Below are 27127 nucleotides of genomic sequence, written 5' to 3'. Positions count from 1 at the left end.
CTTATTGCTCATTTATCCGTTCTTCTGCCTCAGTTATTCTGCTATCTATTCTTTCTAGAGTATTTTTGATTTCAGTTATTGTGTTGTTTATCACTGTTTGTTTGTTCTTTAGTTCTTCTAGGTCCTTGTTAAATGTTTCTGTATTTTCGCGATTCTATTTCTGAGATTTGGATCATCTTTATGATCATTACTCTGAATTCTTTTTCAGGTAGACTGCCTATTTCCTCTTCATTTATTTGGTTTTGTGTGTTTTTACCTTGCTCCCTTGTCTGCAACATATTTCTCTGTCTTCTCATTTTGTTTAACTTACTGTGTTTGGGGTCTTCTTTCTGCAGCTGCATGGCTGCAAGGTTGCCTTTCCTCAGTCTTTTGGTGTTTGCCTCCAGTGTTTGAGGTTGGTCCAGTGGTTTGTGTAGGCTTCCTGGTGTGTGTGTGTGGGGGGGGGTGACTGGTGCCTGCATTCTGTTGGGTGGAGATGGATCTTGTCCCTCTGATGGGCAGGACCATGTCAGATGTTGTATTTTGGGGTGTCTGTGAGTTTAGTATGACTTTAGGCAGCCTGTCTGCTAATGTGTGGGGGTGCATTCCTGTCTTGCTAGTTGTTTGGCGTGAGGTGTCCAGCAGTGGAACTTGCTGGCTGTTGGGTGGAGCCAGATCTTCTTGTTGAGATGGAGACTTCTGAGAGAGCTCTCACCAATTAATATTCCCTGGGCCCAGGAGTTCTCTGGTGATCCAGTGTCCTGGACTTGGCTCTCCCACCTCAGAGGCCCATGCCAACCCCTGGTCAGAGAACCAAGACCCTGCAATCTGCATAGCATGGAAGGAAAGAAAGTAAAGAAAACAAACTGACAAAGAAAAACCCCAAGACAAATGGTTATAGCAAAATCAAACAGACAAAAACACACAAAGAAATACACATACACACAGAAACAGAAGAAAAAAAAAAACAACAGAGAAAACAAAAAAGAAGAGAGCAACCAAACAAATAAATGAACCCAAAAATGAAAACAAACAAAAAAATTAAACTAAGAAAAACAAAAAACAAATCAAAAGCAGAAAGCAAGCTAAAAAAAGTCAAAGAAAGTATAAAACAAACACACAAAAATGATGAAAAAGAGAAAGAAGAAAACAAATGGAAAAAACTGAAAACAACAAAAAAGTAAAGTAAAAATTTAAAAATATAGTTAAAAAATATAAGAACAAAACAAAACAAAGAAAAAACAAAAATCAGGAAAAAATACAATATTACAAAAAAAGTAAAAATAGAAAAAATAAAATAAAAATATATTAAAAATAAAAGCATAAAAAAGAAAAGAAAAAATAAATAAAAATTAAAAGAATAACTGAAAAAGAACAACAGAATAAGCAAAACAATAAAAAATAGTAATAATAATTATTATTTTCCTGTAGCCTCAGCTGTCATTGTCCTTGACCCCACAGTGAGCCACAGCCAATCCCTGCCTACCCAGGAAGTCCTCCAATACCTCTAAGTAGGTCTCTGGACCTGACATGGGCACTGTGAGCCCAGCTCAGACTTTGACCTGCCCAACTCCTGCATATACTTCCCCCCAAAGTCCACAGTTGTTAAAGCTAGGCCAACCTCAATTGTGGGGACACTCGTCTATTCAGATATTCCACAGATGTAGGGTTTACCAAGCCGATTACCAGGATTTAATCTACTGCTCCTGCAGCTGCATGGAGAGATTTCCATTCTTCTTTGGTCACACCACCCCTGCGGTTCAGCTTTGCTTTTGGCCCCATCTCTTACCTGCCCAGGTGAGAAGGGGCAAAAGCAGTGGCTAACTAGGGCACACTTACTCACTCAGGCTGGGGAGAGGGATGGATATGGCAGCCAAAATTGAGATGTGAGGGGAGTGCCTGTTGTGGCAGAGGCCAGCAGGAAGTTGCAATAGCCTGGGGTGCACTCTTCACTCTCCTGGGGAAGTTGGCCCTGGATCATGGGTCCCTCAACAGTGGCAGGCTGCACAAGCCACTGGCGGGCTGCACAAGCCACAAGTTGTGGGCAGTGAGCTGCACTTGCTCACAGGACCCTTGGCAGCAGCGGTGGCAGCAGTAGCAGTCAGCTCCTGTCTCTAGGGTCTGAGATAGAAGCTGCAGCTCACGCCCACCCCTGAAGCTCATGTAGACTGTGTCCTCTGCCTGTGAGCGGAAGAAGCTCCTATGGCGGGCCAGCCCCTCTCCTCACTCACCCCCAACAATGGTTCCTTGTCTCTCTAGCAGGCCCAGGTTTCTTCCCAGACTCCCTCATTTGTGGCACACTAGCCCCTCAGGCTATCTTCATGCAGCCAACCCCAGTCCTCTCCCTGGGGTCTGACCTCTGAAGCCCGAGCCTCAGAACCCAGCCCCCACCTGCTCTGGTGGGTGAGCAGACAAATGTCTCAGGCTAGGGAGTGCTGGGACCCTCTGTGCAGGACTCTCTCTGCTTTGCCCTCTGCACACCTGTTGCTGTGCTCTCCTCTGAGGCTCTGAAGCTCCCCCCAGTCCCTGCCAGTGAGCGGACTTCCTAGTGTGAGGAAACTTCTCCTCCTTCACAGCTCCCTCCCAGAGGCACAAGTCCTGTCCTGATTCCTTTGTCTTTTTTTTTTCTTTCTTTTTTCTTTTGCCCTACCCAGTTACATGGAGATTTTCTTGCCCTTTTGGAAGTCTGAGGTCTTCTGCCAGCATTCAGTAGATGTTCTGTGGGAGTCATTCCTTGTGTAGATGTATTTATAATGTATCTGTGGGGAGAAGGTGAGCTCCACGTCTTACTCCTCTGCCATCTTGAGGGTTCTTCCCTGGCAAAAGATCTTTGATAGAGCTTCTCATTTCCACTCTTCTCTCTAAGATCCATTTTCAACAAAAGACCAAAGATCATCTTCTGAAAATAGGAAACAGACCTTATCCCTTTGCTAATTTAATCTCTTTGATGGCTTACCAGTGTACTCAAACTAAGATCCAAGCCCATCATATAGGTTTTCAGTGTTACTATCTTCTTTCTTATTACATTCCATGGATCTTCTTTCAATTTTGATCATATAAAACTCTCCTTTTCTTGGAACACTCTTCCCAGCATTCTTTGCATAGGTATCATCTTCTTCTCTTTCTTTAAATTTGGCTTAAGTGTTTCTTCTTCAGAGACGCTTTCCTGATCTCCTTATTTGAAGTAAGTTCCCCTTATGTTTTCTTTTTCTCAACCCCTGATATGTTTCCTTTATAGCATTCAATAGTTTTTCAATTACTATAATTACATTTTTGTGTTTTTGGTTTTCATCTGCTGAATTCACTTGAGTTTGGGATGATCAGAGTAGTGATCAGGTCTGTCTTGTTCTCTTTAGTATCCTTGGTACCTAACATGATACTTGGGACACTGAAGGTACTCAACAAATGTTGTTTTAATTTAAAATGATAACAAATGGTAGTAGAAACTCTTGGGATAAATAAGATTACCCTGGTTACAAACTAGAGACTCCTACCTAAATCTAGCCTGAAGATGTGTTTTTTTGGTTCATTTGTGTTGTGGTGTTTTAGGCTAGTAAGTGGTTTTAAATTTTTTAAAATTTCTTTAGGTATAACATGAATGCTACAGTTTATCATAGTCCTCAGCTACAGTTAGTATTGAAATATTTTAACAATGAGGAAGGCCTTACATCTGGTAGAAAGGACACAGGATACTTTGTCAGATATTAAGATACTGTTTTACTTTGCCAGATATTAACCTCAAGAGGAGTTAGTTACTCAAGAAGTTGCTTGAGTATAGAAAGATCCAGGATGTGTCTCAATATTTGAATACATCTGCCACTCCACTCCTGTCATCTCTAGACTGGCCCTTATAAGTATTTGAGTTTGTGACACCACTCTGTCCCTGTACAATTTAAAATAAGAAGAGAAGAGGGAAGAGAACAGAGCCTTGGGAAATGTCAACATTCAAGGACTGAGTAAAATAAATGAATCTCAGAGAGGAGCAGCTAGAGAAGAAAGAGCAACAACAACAACAAAATGGTTTTCTAGCAGCTCAGGGAAAAAAGTTCTTTAAGTGGGCAACTGTGTCAATAGGTAAGGGTGGAAAATTGTAGGCATTGGTGACTCCAGGACAAAAGATTTCCGTAGACAATGGGTATTAAGTCAGCTTTCAGTGGAGTGAGAAATGGTTGCAGACTACTTGAGAGTCATACCGAAGAGGGGAGTGGTGTACATAGTCTGCCAGGGGTGTAGGGCATGAGGAAGTGTGTTGTCTGTAGATAATTTCAAAACAGCAATAAAGCTGACTGAAGTTCATCTTTTTTTTAGTATTGCCATACTCTGGCAATTCTGAACAAGTTTAGGGTTAAAATTTTGCTACCTTCAGTCACCACTCTTAAAGAGAAGGATAGTGTAACAGCTAGAAGAGGGCATCAGGTCAAAAGAGGATGACTTAATTAAACTAGCTGGACTTGTGAATGTTTATATATTAAAAGAAAAGGATCAGCCCAGAAGAAGTGTTTTAACAGAGTAGAGGTTGTAATCAGTACAGCAATCTGAGGGCATATAAAATGCACAAAACACAGGAATGATTTAGCCTTGAATGAAAATAAGGCCTCTAATTCCTAGAGGAAGAATCCTTGACCCTTGATTCAAAACTGTTTCAATATGGCAAGTTGTAGATCTTTTTTATTTCTTAAATTAACACACAAATTCTGATTACATTATTAAGTAAGTTTTCATTATGTCCACTTTTGAAAATAACATTTATGTTTCAACGTCAGTATTCCAGGTGTGACTGCTACTAAGTTATTTCATGGATTTCATGTAAAAGAATTTTAAATGCATTGTGTTAGTAGATATATTCTAATTTCTGACATTAAATTAGTGTATTCTGCATTTGCACTTATTTCATACAGGTAACAAATATTGGGTGTTCAAGGACACGACTCTTCAACCTGGTTACCCTCATGACTTGATTACTCTTGGAAGCGGAATTCCCCCTCATGGTATTGATTCAGCCATTTGGTGGGAGGACGTTGGGAAAACCTATTTCTTCAAGGGGGACAGGTCAGTACACACTTCACATGAGGAAAACAGTTAACTAATGTTTAGAGAAGTCAATATATCTAGTCTATAATAGGCATGTACATTTGAGGAAAGAATCTGTGCAGATATAAGCACAAGAATTAATAGAATTGCAACCATTTTTAAACATATTTTAAAATAATATTCAAGATAAATCTTCCTCTAGTATACCCAAGTAATGTGACTTTCTTATGAATGTATATATACAGTATATATTCTTTCTCTTCTCTATAATCTTAACATGCCTATAAAGCTGTATAGGTAGTGTATTATATCCTTACAATGCATTTTCTTGTAATTTTACTTACTTTACTTAAAAAGTACTTTTTAAGAGAGGCTTTTTTTTTTACTTTTATATTCAAAGTTAAATTTTTACACTTTGCACACAGTTAATTTTGAACATTTTCAAATACCTTCAGTTTAGTCATGAGTTCTATTTCTTAGGACACTATTTATTTAGGTACCAGCAGATAGGTGCGATGAACTAACCAAACTATCACTGGACTAAACACTTTTAGCTTGAAGTATAATATCTCTTTCTATTTTCTGTCATTTCTTTTCCTTTTAATACTTTACTAACAGGGTTTGTAAAACAAAGTGAACTATTAGTGTATGACGTACAGTAGCCACTAGGCATACTAACTTCACCCCCTGCCACTTTTTGACAGATATTACGTGTAAAATATAAGCTGAAGGCTATATTTTTATTATTTTAAATTAATATTAGGTTAAAAAGAAATAAAGATGAAAAATCAAATTTTAGTTAACTATTACTAGTTGGGTCAAAATGTGACACTCATAAGTAACCTTCATTGTTAGATAAAACTTAAATATGTTATTTTACAAGTAAATTTAAAGCATGCACATGCACAAACACACATAAAAACAACAGGTTTTAATGAGCAACAAGCTAGTATTGAGTTTGCCTTATAATCTTAACATAATGTAACCCTATAAAATGTCTCCAACTTCATGAGAAAAATAAGGATATAAACCTTGTTTATTTTACACTTTGTAATTTTTGATAGCAAGTGACTTAAAACATTGAGCTTTATCTGTGAACAAAAAGATCCTATCATTTGTGTCCATGGATAAAAATGTATGCTTTTATACTGTTACATGCTTTTTATACATTAAATTTGTGTATATTTCTATGGCAAAATATTCATAGCTTTTAATTCACTATCATGAAACTAAGGTTTTGCTGAATGTTTCTTACTAAATCACAAAGCAAAAAAGATTCATCAAACAAAAACTCTATTAATGTAGAAGATACTACTTATCATCACAAAAAGTATATGACTCTCAGTAAGATATGTGTAGTTAGAGTATGAAAAGAGAAGAATGAAGAAATTGCCACAGCTGGTGACCCTTAATGAAAATAAATCTGTGGACTTATATTCTTTAAAGTAACAACCCTCAGGTTGTTAGAGTTTAATTCCTCAGCTGGTTTTAATTGCTTGAATGTACTCTTTCAGGACTAGGTTCAATACAGTCCTGTATTGTCTCCACCCCACCCCCACCCCCAAAAAGGGGTAGAAACAAAAGGCTGAGAAGACACCCTGGAGAAATTAACTTTTACAGGACAAAACATGAAAGCTTAACTTTCATATAACAGCTTTAATGAGGGTTTCATAGATGACAATAAAAACTGCCATTTTATTATCAGTTAGCCATACTTTTAAAAATGTTTCCATTCTAAAAACTTAGCACTTCTTGAAAGAATTAAGTTCAGAAATTAAATGTGGGCTACCTCAAATCAATGAAATCAATGAAGGTTACATACCAAATTTATAATGGAATAAAGATATAGTAAATGAGAAAAGGAATTTTAGTTAGTTTATTTCTGACTTGACAAGCTTCATGCAAAGTATAACAAAATATATAGAAATACTTTGATTTTAAGTTCTGCTTAAATAACTGCTTTTATAGGTTTTAAAAATATTTAAAGCAGGATCCCAATTAATTTCCATGTGTGTGATCTTATATATGAGTTCATGAGTCATAGATGTTTTATAAACAGATGACTTCATATTTGTATAATTGCTTAATTCCAAAGTCACACAATTTATTAATACATTCATTCTAGATTAAAAGTAGATGGAAAAGACATTAAACTATCTAACTCAAACATAAAAACAATAATTTGGTTATCACTTTTATATGAGAATTCAGTGAGTTTTTCTTCCTTATAGGCATTATATATTTACAATACTTATCAATTTTAAATATATATATATTTTTTCCATGTATATTTTGAGAGAAAACATTTATCTTTATTTATTTCTTCCTCTTATTTCATTGACATTTTTCTGTTGTAAAAAATGTAAAACAGATTTCTATTTCTCTAAGGGTAAGATCAGAAAAGGATTTTAGAGATAACCTAGTCCAGGTGTAAAAAACTCAATTGCTTTAAGGGATCAGGCAAATAATGTATACAGTGCTGGGTACAGGAGTAATATATATGGCAATAGGGAGTGATAGGTACTGTGATGAGCTGGAAAGTACAAATACTCTAGAAAAGCATTCAAAATCAGAATCATTTATATAATTTGCTAGACAAATAAAGCACACCTTTAAATTATATTTGGTTCAAGTGCTGCCATATGTCAGTCCTGCATAATATTCACTTCCTACCAAAGTCTAGACTGCCTCAGTTACATTCCATAGGTATTCATCCTTCTGTACCTGACTACCTGTGGTGACAGCATAAATATGAGACAGCCCATTCCATTCTCAATAGCTCTAATTCCTGCTTGCATAAGATTTCTGTACTCATCTTGGCATATCCCTTACTCATTTAGTTAAAACATTCTTTGAGCACATACTATGTGACATGTACTAGGTAATGAAGATATAGTAGTAAAAAAGACCACAAGTATTCTGCTCCCATGGTCCTTAGATTCTATTAGGGGAGATAGTTGTAAACAGAGAAGAAATAAATGACCCTGATATGTTAACATTGAGAAACACTACAAGAAATATAATAGGTGATGATGTGATAGAGGCTCGTGGGTGGTAAGGAGTGGTTGGGAAATTAGTGTGGAGGTCAAGAAAGGCCTAAATTATGAAGGGGACACTGATGCAGGGACTTTAGTGGGGAGAAATTTCAACCACATGAAGCTATTCAGAACAGTGTGTTGTAAGTACATGAAATAGCAGTACAAAAGCAAAAATGTTAGAATGTTCAAATCAGAAAAAAACATTGTGGCTACAGCATAGTGGGTAAGTGGTCGAGGAGGTCACACAGGTAAGCAGGGACCAGATTACAAGGCCCTGTAGAACATGGCAAAGACTAGATTTTTTAATTTTAAGTACAATGGAAAACATTGGAGGGTTTTCAACAGGAAAGTGCGTGTTCTGATGTGTATTCAAAAACATCATTATGGCCTCCGTGTGAAGAATGGACTTCAAAAGTGAAAGCAAGGAGATTAATTGGTAGGCTGTTGAAGTAGTACAGGGGGACACAATGGTAGCAGTGGAGATGGAGCAAAGAGTACAGTTTACATTTTGTATGTAATCATAACAAGTTTTTCTTATGCCTTGGATTTTAGGGGTGAGAAAAGCAAATCAAAGACAACATCTAGGTTTATTGCCTAAATAATTGAGTAGATGGTGCCATTTCTGAAGATGTAACAAAGAAGGGAAGGAATATTGGGGGAAGGGGACTAAGAGTTTGAAATGTTCATTTTCGGTTTGAGATAACTGCTTACACACCAATTAGAGAAATCAAGCAGGTAGTAACAGTTCACAAGGAAAGGTGGGTTGGAGGCACAGATCTGAGAGTAATTTCATATAAATTGTATTGAAAGTAAGGGCTGACATGAAATCTCATATGTATAGAGATAGCTAAAGAAGTATAGATGAAATGATGTTTCTTTAAACAGATCTGTAAATTCAGATTAAAATGTCCAGTTTCACTGTTTCACATATAGCATGGAACTCAGTCCCTCAGACTCCTACTTGCCCTTTTCTTAATATACTATAATTTCATACTGGGATACATTTTGATCTTCATAGCATTTAGCTCTAAAATGTTATGTTCCTAAATCATCTCAGCACCTTCTCACAAATATACCCAAGAGTCTCTTGTCATACTTCATTCTAGGCTGAACCTTTGAGGATATTAAGACATTTTCAAAGAAAGAAGACAAAATTTAGATCTGTTTTGGTTTGTTTATTATTAGTACTACTAATAGCCAAACAGAAAAATACATTTATTTCCTATAGCTTAAGGTGTGTGTTTATGAAGTAATTCCTTTTCGTGCTTTTAAAATTATCCAACAGAGTACAAATTGATATTTTCAATTCTGTTGCATTTTTAATAAGGCTTCTGAAGAAAGAGATTTTGTATGATTATTTGGGTGTGAAAAAAAGTGGCCCTGGGTTTTGTGATAACAGAGGCAAGTAGTCTGACTCTAGAGTAAGAAAATGAGACAAAGTGGATGAAGAAATGACCGGGTCATATGAAATCAACCTTGGAGCCACTTTCTGTTCAGTTTGAGTTCAGTATCCAGAAACATTAAAGTATGTCATTTCAGAGTTTTCTATACCATTTATTTGTTCATACAGAAGGAATTTAAGAAATTGTTGTATACTATTACATGGACAACTGTTTTGTCTTATGGTTATGACTCATGATCAAATCTAAAAAATGATGAATAAATCCCATTTCCATTCATAATTTATTTTAAAGGATTGATTTACAATGCTTTTCTCAAAGAATCAGCAATTTAAAGTCATAATTCTACTGCTGAGATTATTGATATATCAGAAGAAAAAACTATAAGCTTTATTTATAATAGCTTCTATCATTTGCTGACCTTACTGCACAAAATTCCAAAATTTTTCCATTATAATATCTAAATCTTAAACCCCTCCAAGTGGTTTATTTACATAATGTTCCAGGTGAATATGCTAATATACTTCTCAATGAACCCATAAGCCTATTTTTCAGGGAGAAAAATATCAGTGGGATGAGCTTTTTTGTTTATGTTGAAATATGTTCAAATATGTTAGAAATTAAATGCAAACCTATATTTATGAACAAGCCACAGCATTTTTATAAGACAGCTGGATATAATGTGTATATTTAATAATATAACAGACTGAAAAATATTATGATTGAATATAGTCAGATGATTCTAATCACATTGAAGTTTACTGGATATATATCAAAGCTGACACAGCAGGTAACCTGAGGGTCCAATCTTATGTTGAGTTTTTCAAAGATGGTGAAATGATCCCAAGTTATAGTTTTGCATTATCTACTAACAGAAAGAGGGAAAAATTGCTTTCATCCTGAAAAATTCATACCAGGATTATGTTCCTACTAGAGGGTACAATAAAATTCACATTCCATTAATATTTTCTTGAAATGTGATCTCAATAAATCTTATGTGTCTTGCACATAAGTGCTCAAAAAAGTGTTGGTAGGCAAATGGATCTATAAGCAAATAGAGCAAGAGATGAAGGAAAATTATACTGACACAATGAACATTAAGAATTTGAGTGAGGGCCCCAAGAGGGTAAGATGACAGGGGGATTAATGTAAGAATGCTATGTCAAAGGAAACACTAGCAGTAGTGTGGTAGAAAATTGTACTACACTATGAATCAAAGAGCATTAGTTTGAGTTTCAACTCTGTAACATTCAAGAAGAGCAAATGTGACTAAGACATTACCTTTGAATAATATGATGCCCAATGCTTTGTCATTGACTGAATTGCGTGATCATATATACTATATCTATGTTAGGAGCTCAGCATAAATATGTTTTAATATGCAATATAAAAGATATTTGAGGGATTTTAGTGAAATAAGATTAAAATAATGTATGTATATAAATTTACTTTATAGCTACAAAGCACTACATGAAGAATAGGTATTGTTACATGAACATTGTTATAACTACATCTTGGAGAACAAACCTGGTTTCTGAATATGTAGTAATCTTCCTTAAATCATATGTAGAGTGTGATCCCATTGTCCCTAGGATTTTAAATTATTCCTGGGTTGGCAGAATTTTAAAACTTGCTTTAAGTTATGGTTTACGCCATTTAAAAATGCCATTTATTGTAAGATACATCATAATTTAATCTATCATTGAGGGGAAAACTCTGCCCAGTATACTTTGACATAATATTAAGATGTGAAATACCTATAATAGAGATGTGAAATGTGAAAAAAATATGTATCTTAGAATCCGTGAAATAAGGTATTTGATGATTTTTCTGTGAGAAGTTTTCTTTATGATCAACTTCAGGAACCCATTAATATATATGACTATTGTAAATCCCATTGAAATATTTACTTGAGAGAAGAGATCTGGAGATTCTGAGTGCAATCTCAACCCCATTAACCATGCTATATTCATCACAGCGTGTTCTGTGATAGAGGACTATTCAAAAATAACTTAAAAGCAGATGTTTCCATGAAAGAAAATATACTTTAGTTTTGGTAGAACTTTGCACTCCCTACTTGTCTTCTTCAGAAAGATAGGCCTGGCTACCATTATTTCAGCTCAGTGCTTCTCCCTGAAGCTTTTCCTGATCTCTCTATCAAATCTGCCCTTATCTTCTATGTGATAAGAATCTATGACAAACACCTCTACAGTGTGTTTTCCTGTCTGGATAAAATCTGCCTTGTGGCTTATTATTGGGATACATCCTGAAACAATCTTTTTTTCTTTTCCATGTGAACACTGAAGATGGAGGAAGTGCTAATATTCCACATGTTACTTATCTGAGGTATCTGGGAATCTATAGCAAAACATTCTTTACAAGATCCCACAGCTCTGTAGATAAAGGATTCTCCATAGACCTGAAACAAGAGAATATACAGAAAAGACTGGATTTTTTTTCTTTTTCTGATTTAAGCCAAATGCCAAATCCCAAGATAATGCATTGTGTGTTACTTCACAAATCTGTTGGTGAAATGCTACTTTTAGCATATGTTAAGAGATGTTTAGTGGTGGGGGGGAGAAAATGTTGTCAAACATATTTGGTATGTGTAGAAAAAAGAATAGTGACTTTTGAAATGGAACAGAACTGGTTATAAGTCATTGTCCTCCAAGAATTCTCCTCTCTCAAACGGAGACAATGACAATTCTCTCATGAGTTTATTGTGAATAAACATTTGATATAATGCATAGAGCATTATGCCTGCCTTAAAATAGGCAATATCACTGTGAACTCCCAATGGTTTCACCCCAGTTTTGTCAATCCTTTTGAACATTCAGACATAAAATTTTTGACTCTTAGAACATATAGGCAATAATGAGTGATCCAAAGTAGGGAGGTTCACAATTTGTTCCTTAGATGTCTAGTGGGTCTGTGAAAGTGGCCCAATGGTCACCCTGTGAAGGGATGAGAGTTCTGAGAGTTCTGACTCTTAGCAAGCTTTGCTTTTATCTGTTTATCCATCTATACACCAAGGACTCTAGTCAAGACTTGCCCTAAAGTCTACAGTCATATACCCAATTGCCTCATCAACAACTACTTTGATGTTTAACAGGCATCTGATTTTAACACGCTTAAAACCAAATGCACAATTCCTCAAACCTCCTTAACTTACCTTTCCATGCTTCCTTATCTCACTGAATGGCAACATTATTCTTCCAGTTGTTCAGGCCCCAAATTCCTGAGTTATGCTCAACTTTGTTCTCTCACATACTGCATTCAATCCATTAGTAATCTCTTTGGGCTTTTTCTTCAAAATAATATCCCAATCCCTTGAATTATCATCAGCTCTCCAGTACACATTCTAGCCCAAGGATTACTGAAATGACATCCTAACTGGTATCTCTTCTTCTACTTTACCTCTTTCAATCTGTTTAACTCATAGCAGCAGTGTGTTTCTTTCAAAAATAAGCCATATCTTGAAGGTCCTCTGCTCAAAATCTTCATTGGCTTCACATCTCTCTTAGAGTAAAACAAAAGGTTTTGCCATAGTTTAAGGGTCTATCTAATCACAGGTGCTGGTTCCCACTCTGACCTTGTCTCCCTTTTGCTAACTCAATTCTAGTCACTCTAGCCTCACTGTGGATGGTCAAGCACTCCAGGCTCATGCCTGCCACAGAAACTTTTGATAACTAGTGACTCTACCTGGAATGTTATGATCCCCAAAACTACAGAATGTTGCTTCTCACTTCTTTCTGCTCTCTGCTCAAACAACGGCTTATCAAAGACCTTGCTATCCAGTAATTTAAAATGGCTGACACATATTCCTAGATAACTTTTTCTGCTTTGTTTTCTTAATAAATCTTACCACTTCCTATGATAGTATGCACTTATTGACAATGTTTTTTGTTTTTCGTGTTTTTTTTTTTTTGCCTGTAATCTCTACATATCCTAAAATGTAAGATTGATAAGAGCTGAGGCATGTCTGTTTTGTCCAAGGTTGTATCGCTGGCACCTACAATAATGCTAGAAACACAGTAGGTACTCAATAAATATTTGTTAAATAAATGAATGGGTAAATGGATCAAGATTATGCTTATTTCAAATGACGTATTTTGGTGCCTAAGTAAGATTTTTAAAAATCATGAAAACCTCTGATTTCTACATAGGTTGGTGATACCCTTTTGAATTGTAACTATGCTTAGCTAGAGTTTTAAAATTAATTTTTAGCAGACTGAATAAATATAAAATAACATATCCATTTTTAGCATATTCAAAAAAGGAACAGAATGAATTGTGTACACTGTCTTTGCATGATTTAAATCAGTTCTGTAAATCACTAACAAGTACATAGGTAGCATGCAGCAAGGATTTAATGAATGCTAGCTAGCTGTTATTGTTTGTATACATAATTGTCTTTCCTATGCATGTGTTGTTGTTGTTTATTTATCCTTTTCAGGTATTGGAGATATAGTGAAGAAATGAAAACCATGGATCCTGGCTATCCCAAACCAATCACAGTCTGGAAAGGTATCCCCGAATCTCCTCAGGGAGCCTTTGTGCACAAAGAAAATGGTATGCAACATGTGCATTATATATTTCATGAGCTTACTAAGTATTTGAATAATCTATCCTACTTGTTCACTATGTTAAATGATTAGAAAGTAACATACTAGGGCTATCTCATATTATATTTATATAAAATTTCCTTCATAGATGTATATTTAATATTATGCTCAAGATGTTTTTTAACCTCAACCTATTTTAGTTTATAAGAAAAAAAAAGTAATTTTAAAAAAATGGAGAGTGTTAATTCCTTTGAAGTAACCTCACCTATTTTCTACTAAAATTCATGTAAAGATAATAATAACAGACATATGTGGGACAGGAGCTGGTCACAAAGAAGATACGTTACAAATGTGGGCTGAGGATTGTACAGCATGTTGAGGATTATAATTTTTCATGTGTGCCTTTGGCTTATAGTGTCAGCAAACAAGAAAGATCCCAGCTCAATACAGTAAGGTTAGAGTAGATGTATGATTGCTTAATAACAGAAACAGATCACAGAGCTGCCTTGCTCTCCATCTCAGGATTCGGGATTCAGTCAGATCCTAAGGGAAGTTAGCCAAGCAATGGGTAATCGATACTCCTGTATCTGTTGGTAAAGTTTGAACATTTCTCTCCACATTCAGGGCTTAGTAAGTAGAAATAAACCATAATAATAATAATTCAAAATAAAATTTATACACAATATTCCAGAACAAAGGAAAGTGACATCAAACTGAAATACAGAGAAAAAGAAAATACCCTCTCAGATGATTTATAATAGGAACCAGAAGAAAATAATACATTATGTGGGTCCTATATAACATAAAAAGTCTAATAACATATATGCAACAAGAACAAAATAAACATCACTTGCAAGAGCAAAATTAAGTGCATCTGGGGGAAGAATATCAAAAAAAATTAATGAAGAAACAGGGAAAAATGAAAAATCAACACCACCCACTGAAAACAATGGCTGATCATCAGCAAATTGCTAGAGTTTAAGAAAGCTTTACACTGAGTACAAGCTTGAAGGAACTGACACCCAGGATGATACCAATCAGAAAAATCAAACACAAACTGTGTTTTGACCATTGTTATATGTAATTTATACTACATTCTGTGTAGTGATATCCCACAAGTAAAACACTGTATGCTAAGTCAAAAAGAACCTTGAAGCCCTGATTATAGCACTTACTGGAATTATAGTTTTTTGTGTATTCTATTGGTTCAGAGAATTAAAGGACCAAGTTAAGATATAGCCTGTATGTGACAAAAGCAGAAATCCACAGGAGAGGAGAGATTGAGATGAAACATACCTGTCTGAGATAAAAAGGAAATCAATAAGAAAATAAAGTTACAATGCAGTCAAATTGGAGACAGTAAAACCATATCAATATATGGCAAAAAACTCCACAAACTATGCAGATGCAGAAGACAAAGAAGTGAAAGATAATCACATGGAAAGCAGAAAACAGAGATGATCCCCTAAAATTAGAGCTGTCACCAAGAATCTAAGGGGGAGAGGAGATTTCTTGAGGTTAGATTAAAGGGGGTTGTTTCAGCCCAGATAAAACCAGCTCTAGCTTACATTTACAGAAGTTCTACCACTGCTCTAGACTGCCCACAATAAAAGTTATCACACACTATACAAAAATATATGCAAAGAAAATTAAGCCAAGATCTTACCAGTGATTAAGTATAGCAAGTTTGATAAAATTTTTTCAATTTCTTTCCTTTATTAATATTCTAAAATGAATATAACTTTTATAATAAAAATAACTTTTAAAATAAGTAATAATTATTTCAAAAGATTGAAAAAGTACGCATAACCTTAATTCCTTAGTATATTAACTGTTTTTATTTTCCCTGTTTCTATTCGCAAGTCCATTAAAATTTGAGATTTGATTCAGGTTCTCTGGAAATAAATCATAATTATATAAAGGTAACAAAAAAATCTTCTGGCTGCATCTTGCCCCATGATTTTTCATATTCTTGTCCATCTGAAAATAATATTTGTTTAGTATAAATGGTTTCCTTACATTCAGAATTTAATATTTTCTTTTCACATGGCAAATAATAACTTTGTAAAATACTGGCAAAAAAACAAAGCATGTTGGAAAAACCAGTGCTTACAAACGACAAAAAACTACAGATGAAACTTCAACACATCTATGTCTTCTGTACCTTACCTGATCCAGCCCCTTCTTTGATATCCTTCAACATTGAGATCACTTTTGATCTTTCAGGAATTCTTGAATATCCTTTTTTGTACACCATCCCTTGCACTCAAAATCTCATATTACAACAATCAATTTATATGCCTGTTTATTATCCCCTCTAGTGTAAACTCTTCAAATGCAGTTACATAGTAACCATTCAATAAACATTAGTTGTTGAAATTAATTTTATCCCTTCCATTACTCTAGAGCTTCACTCCCTTCAGTGAAGGAGATCTCCTATTTGTTTGTAGGGTAGCGATATTAATCAATCTGGAACGTCTTAGTCTAGATAGTCTACCAATAGCAAATTCTCCACTTTTAATTCTCTATTCAAATCTCATGCTTGTGTTTTTTTACCTTGAACTCAAATTTTACACAACTTCTTCCCTTATGTTTTTTATAGAAGAGCAAGCTCAATTTATTGAGTAAACACACTTATATTTATATAAATATAAATAAATGTATATACTCAAAGTAATTCCCTATAAGGATAAGTCCATGCACATGATACTTGACAGTCATAAAATCAGAGATGATAGAGCAATGAAATGTTTTTTCTAATTCTTCACCCTTCCACCAAGGTAGGAATTTCTTCCTAGGGATCTTCTCCTTATAGTAGTTTTCAAAAAAAAAAAAAAAAAAATCCCAGAAGCTTAAAATTGAGCTATAGATTTTTGAAGGATGTTTTCCTATTAAGGTGGAATATGCCTTCCTATAATACCTATTGATATTAATTCTGCCACCTTGGCCAATGAAATGTGAATATGTGGTGCAATTTACTGACTTCCCACCATCTATCAGTTGTGCTACATAAATTTATCTAATTTAATTGTCCAACACAAATACCTCTTTACCTCATTTATAATTATTTATGAATGAGGAAAACAACATCAGCTAGTTTAATTAACTTACTCATGGTCATGAAAGTGGTGATATTATATGTCTACGGTTTGAAACTAGACCATTCTAGCCTCACTGAATTGCTCTAATGCACTCTCTCCAAAGAGGAAAAATTAAAACATCTTTTCCTACATTATATCATTAAGGTAATTGACAATCTGTCATGTCAGGCCAGATTTTTCATTTTGTCATATTAGATATACCTTAGGCTTTCTCAGAATGTAGTTTCCTAATCCATCATCATCTCAGTTTTCAACTGTAACCGTCTTAATTTAACAATTTTCTTATTTTCCTCTTTATTTTTACCCCCTGAAAATAGCTACAATAATCCAAATGATATTTGACTTATGCTATATATATATATATATATATATATATATATGAATTATTTCTTCTTGCTTTTGACAGTGTTTTAAGCAATGGCATGAGTTTTTAACTTATACTAAAATTGTAGTAAATAATCATTGCATTTACCCGCCTTCAAATCTCTAAGTTACTTGTTGTCAAGCCCTGCCTCCTAGGTATTCTATATTCTCTCCTTAGAAAATGCAATTTTAAGGTTAATACAAGATTCTGCTTTAACACTGTTGCATTTTATTTTACTGATTACAGCTCCACTTTTAGCCTGTTAAAATAGTTTGACTCTTGATTCTGTTGGTGTATTAATTCTCTACCCTGACCCTCACTCTCTGTTAAAATCTACACGTGGGATTCAAACAAATATTTTCACAAGACCCAGGTTATTCATTCACATTTGTTAAACATTAATTAACTTTTTACTAATAAATATACAATAGTGGAAAACAGAGAGAACACACAGGCACTGCCATGCAGGATCTTCTATGAAGTTATAACAAGACAGCTATGGTAGACAATTTCTCCTTACATTTTAGGACTAAGCAATAGAACAGTCACCAGTGAAAACCAATCAAATACAAGGAAAACAAAAAAAGTCATCATATAATTAATTCATTACAGCCTAACTGACTTCTACCTCAGAATTTCTCAAAAATGATACTTCAGGTAAGAGTTCATCTGAAGTTTCTACTCTCAGTAAGCATAACATCTACAAGATTATAACATCAAAGCTACTCACAAAAGAAAAAAAATGAGTATATAAACGTTTCTTCAACCCGCTGATATTTCATAAATGTTTAAAAAAAATTATTGAATGAGATGAATTCTTCAGGATCAATGTTTGACAGATTTCTATTACCAAGATTTCAGGCTACTTCTTTTCAATTACTTTTATTCTCTTAACTCCTGACTAGATTCCTTACCTCTAACAAGTGTATTCAACCAACTGCAATTCTACTGTATATGGAGTGTGTTAGTATAAAATTTGGCCTGCAGACATGATAAATATGAAAATGGAAAGTTCTGAATTTTTATATGATACCCAGTAGTTTCATAGTAATTAGCTTTGACTAAAAATTAAAGATGAGGACACTTCCAGCTGTTGGTTTCCAGTTTACAAATATAAGTACATTCACCTGTCTGGAAGGTCTGTTTCATTCTAGATCAATGCCATTATTCAACTATAATCGTCTAATGAACTTTATTTGGCAGGCCATCGACATTTCTTTATCCAAGCTTGTTGAGGAATTACACTGGAGTTCATTAGTGTGATCAAATACCATCTCCCTGCAGAAAAATTTGAATCTACATACACCTGTTTTCACTTGGCAAGTTGTTCTGACTGCAAAACTGCCCTTCAAAACTAAAAGCAATAGCCGATTTTCATGGCATTGAGCAGAATGATTTCTAGAATGAAGTGACCTGAAGTGATGGTCTATCCTAGCTGAAAGTTTTTGAGAGATGTCAGAGATTTTTGTTGTTATTGATTTAGGAGTGCTGTCTATCACCACCTGTGATGTTGAACCAAGGAGTATTTGTGAAAAGACAAAAATCTCTAAAGGACCTGGCCTTAGAAAAATCATTAAGATTCAGGCTCTAAAGCTAGACCAAGATTTAAATCCTTTTTTCAACAGAACTAGGGCATATCATTTTATCTCTGAGCTTCAGTATCTTTGCCTGAAAAGTATAGGTAACTAATTCTACCTGACAGAGTGTTTATGAGGATTAAAAGATGTCATTTACTAAGTTTTTAACACAGTGATTCTTCCATAATAAGTGCTCAATAATAAAGGGGAAAAACCCTCATTAATGATTATTAACTCAAAAGTAGGCATACTATTCAAAATTAGACATCTCCCAAAATATAGTTTTTAAGTGATTATAACATTAAAACATTTCTTATTTTCTTGAATTTTATCTCAAAGTCACAAAGAAACTTGACATGAAAGAGATATGGACAGAAAGAAAAACTTGGGCTTGTTCCCAGGAAAAAAAACAAAAGTTAAGAGAATAGTCTTAAGAAAAACACATATTTGTAGTTTAATTGTCACAAGTTTACAAATCTATTATCTGCATCCATAATGTTTTGGAACATAAATCATATATGTTGCTAAGTTACTTGAGCCTTCTACATACTACCTCCTCCCCCATGAAATACATGTTAGTTGGAAGTATTAAAGATAGAATTATAGATTTTTTTGTACTCTATTCATCCTTTACTCTAAAAGGATTAATAATAGCTTTAGAAGTTCTGCAAAATGTAGCTAGGTGATAAAAATTTAACATAAGCTAAGTAAATAAGAAAGTTAAATAATGAGGACAGAAGAAGAGACAAAATAGGCATGGCCTAGAGCTGAAAAAGGTTACTGCAGAAAATACAATAAATACCTATTTAATTATTAAAATTCCTAGCATACAAAGGAAATCACCTCTAGTTTCGTGATTTATGATTTCTTGTGATTTCTTTTCCAAATGACAAAAACAAACTTGTTCCTTAGGAGGAGTACAACTATTCCTGATGCTAAGATGATTAGAAATTTCCTTTGAGGTGTTTCATGGAGACACCTCCTTATGATGTATTGCACAATGTCCTCAATAGCTGCATGAGGGCAAACAGGGCTTCTGTTTATAAGGCTGTTTCAGCATCTTTCAATATAGGTTGATACTCTCACACTAACGTGTAATTCTGTACCAGCAATCCTATAAGCGAGCAACAGGATGAAGTTCTCTTTGCAGTGTAGACTAGGAGTAGATATATAAAGCATGGTCTTTCAACAACTCTGTGCAAATATTATTTCTCTCTTTCAGCTGAGTTTCCCTAGGCATTTGAGGGCACAGTTTCTGGAGCACAAGAACCAGATCCATTTCAACAGACAGCTGATCTGGGAATAGTGTTTTCTTCCTACAAAAATTGAGTGGCTTTAACATACATCTTTTAAGTAGCCTATTTAATTAAATTTCTATACATATACACTTTTACAAATAAGTGGTTCCTGTGTGTGTGTGTTTTCCCCCCACCAGGCTTTACGTATTTCTACAAAGGAAAGGAGTATTGGAAATTCAACAACCAGATACTCAAGGTAGAACCTGGATATCCCAGATCCATCCTCAAGGATTTTATGGGCTGTGATGGACCAACAGACAGAGATAAAGAAGGACACAGCCCACCAGATGATGTAGACATTGTCATCAAACTGGACAACACAGCCAGCACTGTGAAAGCCATAGCTATTGTCATTCCCTGCATCTTGGCCTTATGCCTCCTTGTATTGGTTTACACTGTGTTCCAGTTCAAGAGGAAAGGAACACCCCGCCACATACTGTACTGTAAACGCTCTATGCAAGAGTGGGTGTGATGTAGGGTTTTTTCCTTTCTTTCTTTTCTAGGAGTTTGTGATAACTTGAGATTCAAGACAAGAGCTGTTATGCTGTTTCCTAGCTAGGAGCAGGCTTGTGGCAGCCTGATTTGGGGCTGACCTTTCAAACCCAGAGGTTGCTGGTCCTGCACATGAATGGAAACGCACTCATGGGGAAGCTTCCATGATGCACAGTACTTGCCGTTCTTCAGTCCTTTGTCTTTTTTTGTCATTCAGTTCTAGGCCTTTCCTCTGCACGCTCAATGCCCAGTAAATTTTCAGGATTACCTAAAGAGAAAAAAGAAGAAAAGATTCTTCTTAAAGGTTTCTAATATGTTTTTTCTGATGTCTGAGCCCATTTCTGGGGGAAAAAAGCAAAACAGAAAACCCACAAATTTTTGCTTTACAGCAAGGAAAAAGAAAAGGTTAAACAAAAAACCCACAATTGAACGTTCAGGAAAGTGTAAAGATCCAAAACAGCTTTGTCTCCAAAGAAGATAGCTCTCTGACTGCTATGGACAGTCTCCTATGCTTCGTCTTTGTCAGGTGGGAGACCTGGAATACACATGCAGGACTTCAGACTGTTGGGACAGCCATTTTCCAACAAACAAGGGGCCAAAATATCTGCAATATTGTAACAGCCTTAATACTACATCCATTTTTCGTTTTATACAGCTGTTCTCAGCTATGTTTTCAATGTTTCATCACATTTATATTCACAGCTATATTCAAATGGGACCTTTTAATTGTTTTGAAGTGTTTCTAAACCCCTTCCTGCCACCTTACCCCTACATCATTGTGATAATCTCCCCAAGTTGTATTAGGCCACTGCCCCAGGCCTTCCATGGGTCTGTCAGGAGTATTCATTATAAGTGGAGCAAAAAGCAGTATGTCTTTAAAGTGGTTTAAAGTGACAGTTATTTTATAAGGATATTGACACTAGTAATACATTGGTGTAACCCTTTGAGAACTATCAAATCAGCTTTCAGAGTCTTAGGATCTGGTAAATTATTGAACTGGGCAATGGTAAAAACAGGCACAGGTTCAAGAAGTTCAGGTTTTTAAAACAGATATCCTATAACCCCATGTAATTTTTAAGTGATTCACACTACTACATAAATGCATTTATAACAAACAGAAATGATGTTACTTGCCAAAAATTTTCTGGCAAATAAAAAAGTATTTTATTAAATATCTTGTAAGAGTGAAATTTTATTTGAACAACTGATTATAACAGCCTGTCTTTTTTTGTTGTTGTTGTTAGACACAACACACAACACAAATTCTGTTTTAAAATCCATTGCATGAAAACTCAATTTGCCGTGGAAGATGCCGTAAGCATTGCCATCTAAAGAATGAATTAAAATGATGACTCTGAGATTGCATGAATATCCTCCACTGTATTAGCTATCTATCGCATGTCAATCATAGTTCTCAAAGGGTTAGTGTGGCTTCTGGCATTTAGCCATCCATTTGATAGCTGACAGAGCCAAGAGACCACCAAAGCATTTCATTGTTGAGTGTAATTTGTCCTAACAGCAGTATTGTCATTTTCACGTGACCTGCAGAGCAGGTTTGTATCAATATTTTTTTCCTAGAGAAAAGTCAGCAACTGACAGACCTCTTAATTGATTTTCAGGCGCTGCTTCTTGCAGTGAAAGGCTTTACAGCCACTGGGCTGTGAACTTATTAGAGATGGTCAGAACGAGTGCACCCCATGAGTCAGACATTGGCTTTGTGTGAAAGCCAGCTTTTGAGGGGATTAGCTTTTGAAACAATGAACAGCTTGCCTTGAAGTTGATTATTGATCTGTTGACTGTCATTAACAAAAACTTAAACATTATCTTCTGTGAAAATTTTCCTTGAAGAGTCCTGTTCTATGTCTTTGCCCTTTGACCTTTAACTTGCAAACTGGCACAAACAGAGGAAATCTTGTGTTGCTTCTCCATTGGAGTGTTAATTGTTCTCTAAAAACCTAGTAAGCATGAGCTGTTTCCTTAGAGTGGAGAGAGAAGGAGTGTTGATGGTGGATCTGCAGATGGACACTTTGCTCTTTACACGCACACTTTAAAAATGCCCTATAGGTAGAAGTGACTTTTAATTTTCCTTTAATATAATTTCAAGTCTAAATTCATCATTTTAGTACAAATATAGACCTATGGGGGGAAAAAAACTCAAAATACTTGAAAGGCCAGAGTGGCTTTTATATAAAGCAGGAATTTTATACTAGTGAAAATTTCTTACTCATTTGCTAATAATACACATTTCCAGATGATTTTAATGAGTGTAGGTATACATTCTTATTTGGAAATGGATGGTTTGGTTGTCTTGAATTTGTATTTATACTCAACATAGCATGAAAATTAGAATGCCTCTCAGTTAAACTACATGTTTATGTTTTGGTTGGGGAAAATATTTTGTAATCATGGATGGCATGTTGCAAAGCCTTGCAGATTGTTATTTCTTACAACCTGAACATAAAGTAAGGCTAAGAAAAAAGGATAGTTAAAAAAAGTAATGGCTAATGGCTTTACAGCAAAACATTATGCAATGCAGACTGTATTTTGACAAGATGATGGAGATTATGTGTGTGAAGGCCAAGAAAGCAAGGGGAGAGGACAAGAATTAGCCCTGTAGCTTTAGTTCAGTGCTTCCATTCTAGACAATGCTGGTATTATAAAGAGTGGCTTCTACCACGCATCGAGCAAGAACTATATACATAAGCTCATTTATACAATGTTTGCCTGTGGGAGGGTTTAATCATTTTAGGGTCTGATGCCAAAAAAAAGAAAAGACTGGAAATTGTATTTTGCTGAAGATTGAAATGAGTAACTATGTCATTTGGGGACATATGTAAATTATTGAGGAATTCCATCAACCTGCATTGAAAATTGATTTTTTTTTCCTCTAAAATGAGAAAGAAACTAAAGAAGCAATCTTTTGCCTCTTTACTCATTTGTCACAATATCCTGATTCATCAGAAGACAGGTATACAAGGGCTAGAAAATAACCATAGCATTAAGAAGAGAAACACTCTATCATTAAGCTTGAATTCTGGAAATGTCATAGATAAGTGTTGGGTCATATTTTCCTCAATATGAGATGAGATTTATGTGATAAGAAATGGCATATATGGCTTCTCTCTTTATCAGAACATTTAAATTTTCAGGTTGTGAGACTACAAGAGATAAGAAAATATTAAGTACAACATAATCACAAACATTGGGATTCTATTAGCTTATTTTATGCCAGGCAATTTATGGTTGCTGACTTCTCTTCCACTTGGGGTTTGGGGAAAAATGTCAATCCTAATGGAATAGTGAAAGGGAGAGTGACTAATTGGTCTAGGACATAAGGATAGTGATTCAAAAACAATGTGAATAATAAATAAAACAATATAATGTACAAGTTCAGTATCAATAGAGATATACAACATATCAAATATTTTTCAACATTCTATCACTGATAGCATGGAAAGTTCAGACCTAGGGTTTCCTAAATTGAAATGAAAACACATTCACAATGACAAAAAATAATTTGCCTTCTGTTTCATTATTTCTCATTACTTTAATATAAACATAAATGTAAACAAGGTAATGTTTCTTACATAAATTAACTATATTATAATTTTAGCCAAATATTATTTTTCTATATATTATTAACTGGACTGAATGAAGTATTAAACAGCCAATCAGTCTGTGTTCTCTATGAAGCAGTTAAGCCACAACAGATCTGTGGAAGAGGTTGTGAATTTAACTACTGACCTGTTTCAGAACAAAGTGTCTTCTGACATGGCATCAGAACAGGTGAATACAGATGCTCTTTACAATCACAAAGGTAACGTGCATAAATTAGAGAACATTATATGATACTAGCAAAGACAACTTCTGTTATAAATCAGAGGGCAAGACTTTTCTGAATTAGATGTAATAAATTACTAAGTAATAATTTACAAAAAAATAATTACTGAGTAATAAAGGATAGAGACTGATTTACTGAAACAAGCAAATGTTACTTTTACTATTCAGATTGCTTGTAATCTTTTTCTATTGACATATAATTTGTTTGTTTCACATACTAGATACTTGTTTTTATTCACTTTCTGTGGGTGATTTAAAAAACACAATGTGGTGGATGAGAACATTGCCCAACTTCACTGGTATTTCCAATACATGGATGATGTGTATATACGGGATCCTAGGGAAACTAATATAATACTTTCCACTTCTACATATTATGCTGTTATCTAGTATGCTACAAATACACACCCACACTTTGTGGATCTTATAGTAGAATAAGCAATGTGGCCATATTGACTAAATTCAGTGTGCTACCTGAAAAGGAATGGATGTTATAATCAAATAGACTGAGTTAACACAAAAGTCATTAAAATAATCTTTTTCTTTTTAAGTTTTGGAATTATTTCCAAAAACTAATAAAGACAGTGGTTTACTGATAGTATTGAGTCTGTGAGACTGTAACATATACTGAAACAACCTCATGGCTGGTGGTGAAATCTTTTTTAGCAAACACAGCAGAGAGTTCATTGAACTTTTGATTCTCTCAAGAACATGTTCCAAAATATCAGATGTCAAACAGAACATGCCGTCTCAACCAAAAATGTTAAATTCAGATAAGCCATTATAAATAGTCATGAGTACAATCTTATGATATTGAAACCAAACGAACAATCTTATAATATTGAAACCTTCTGAAACCAAACCAACAATCTTATGATATTGAAACCTTTTGAAACCAAAAGGTTTCATGTCAGTAATACTAGAAAATCTAACCATTTCATTGCATCTCACGCACCTTCCTGATTGATTTATTGTGATCACAGTTTATAACTGCCAGAGCATATGTATCTATGTTATAGAGTCTATGTTGCCTAGTAGGGAACCATAGCTACATCAGAGAAGTTATATTTAAAAAATTAGAACTTCCTAAATATCAGAAAAACTTCATAATAAAGAATGCAGTAACCAGGCATAGCACCACACGATAAATATGAATGCTGAATGTTAAATTTATCATATATTATGAAAATTAAAGAAGAGGAAATATGAGTCTTTTGTAAAATAAAAAAACATCATATAGCACTCCTTAATACAACTGGAAAATTTACTTTAGCAAGTATAAAAATAGTAGAACAATGCAACTTCAGGCTCTTCACACTAGTGATGAGTATGTGATATATCAATGTATATAATTAGACAGTGGTCATTAGCTGTTACCCTGCATAAACACATCTGATACTCATGCATTGCCTTCTAGGCTAAAAATGTCAAAGTTAGATATTCAGTAACCTCAGTTGGAAAGATCTATATAATGTTAGAATCTCCTGAGAAAAGCCATGTCCCTAGGATAGAAATTTACCTCAATAATCATGTAACACAAAACACTTGGCAGAGTAGCAAAGAAGTTGCCTTAGTGTTTTAGTCTCATCTAATTGTAACCATTGTCTTTCATGTACTACTCAAATCATTTTTCATTTGTTTACTTTGGTGTAATTTTGAAATGATTTTGATATTTTCCAGGTCAGATTAATAACATCCAATTACAAATATCTCTTCTAACATTTTATACATATATCTACTTTGAAATTTAAACCAATAGTATATAAAGCCTAGGAATGAACACTGATTTGACAAATTCACAGAAATTGAGTGAAAAACAGATGTGATATTGCAAAATTTCTGTCAATTTCCTGGTAGAATACTGAAGTATCAGCCTTCAATTTTTAAACACAACTGTGAGCTTATAACTGGACATGTCATGCATTATTTTTTAGAACAGTGCTAATTCTTTATACTAAGTAAGGGTATAAGATCGTGGGTGCTGTAATGCAGCACCTCAGGCACTCATAACTAAAACTCTTAAGGAAAATGAAGGCATAACCAGTAACTCATGGTTAGTGCATAATAAGTATAAAAAAGTTATGTATGGGAGACAATTCTGAAATTTATGAAGATTCCATGCTTTTTCAATTTAAAGAGCAGCATGTCTTAAAATGTGTCTTATACTAACATTGGACTGGGAATAATGTTCAAGTTTGCACTCAACGAATCCTTATGTTCAAGAGTATACTGGACAGTGTAGGACAAACACATCATAAACTAGAATGTTTTGCTGATTCACATAACTTTGTCATGTGCTCTGCTATAGTGCTGGATTTATATGCCGTTAAGATGGAAGAAGAAAATCAATTAAATATAAATTTGAAAATTGCATTATGTTAGGCCACTTAGCTTTGAAGCAAGATGTTATTAACTCTTACATCATATAGAAAAACCAGAAGG

The 27127-nt window shown here is 34.6% G+C and overlaps 1 protein-coding gene across 2 annotated transcripts in view; it reads left to right on the top strand.

The window, feature by feature from the left end:
- Positions 1-20946, top strand: part of MMP16 (matrix metallopeptidase 16) — a 340314-nt gene extending 319368 nt beyond the window's left edge. For both annotated transcript variants that reach the window (XM_061171290.1, XM_061171289.1), the window contains exons 8-10: positions 4878-5028; positions 13905-14020; positions 20491-20946. In XM_061171290.1, the coding sequence (XP_061027273.1) occupies positions 4878-5028; positions 13905-14020; positions 20491-20825 (602 nt within the window). In that variant the 3' untranslated portion in view covers positions 20826-20946. The remainder of the gene's footprint in view (positions 1-4877; positions 5029-13904; positions 14021-20490) is intronic.
- Positions 20947-27127: the final 6181 nt, after the last annotated feature.

Source organism: Eubalaena glacialis, chromosome 17 (assembly GCF_028564815.1).
Source record: "Eubalaena glacialis isolate mEubGla1 chromosome 17, mEubGla1.1.hap2.+ XY, whole genome shotgun sequence".
NCBI lineage: Eukaryota > Metazoa > Chordata > Mammalia > Artiodactyla > Balaenidae > Eubalaena > Eubalaena glacialis.
Note: the sequence above shows the minus strand (reverse complement) of the source record. Positions and strands in the feature narration are given on the sequence as shown.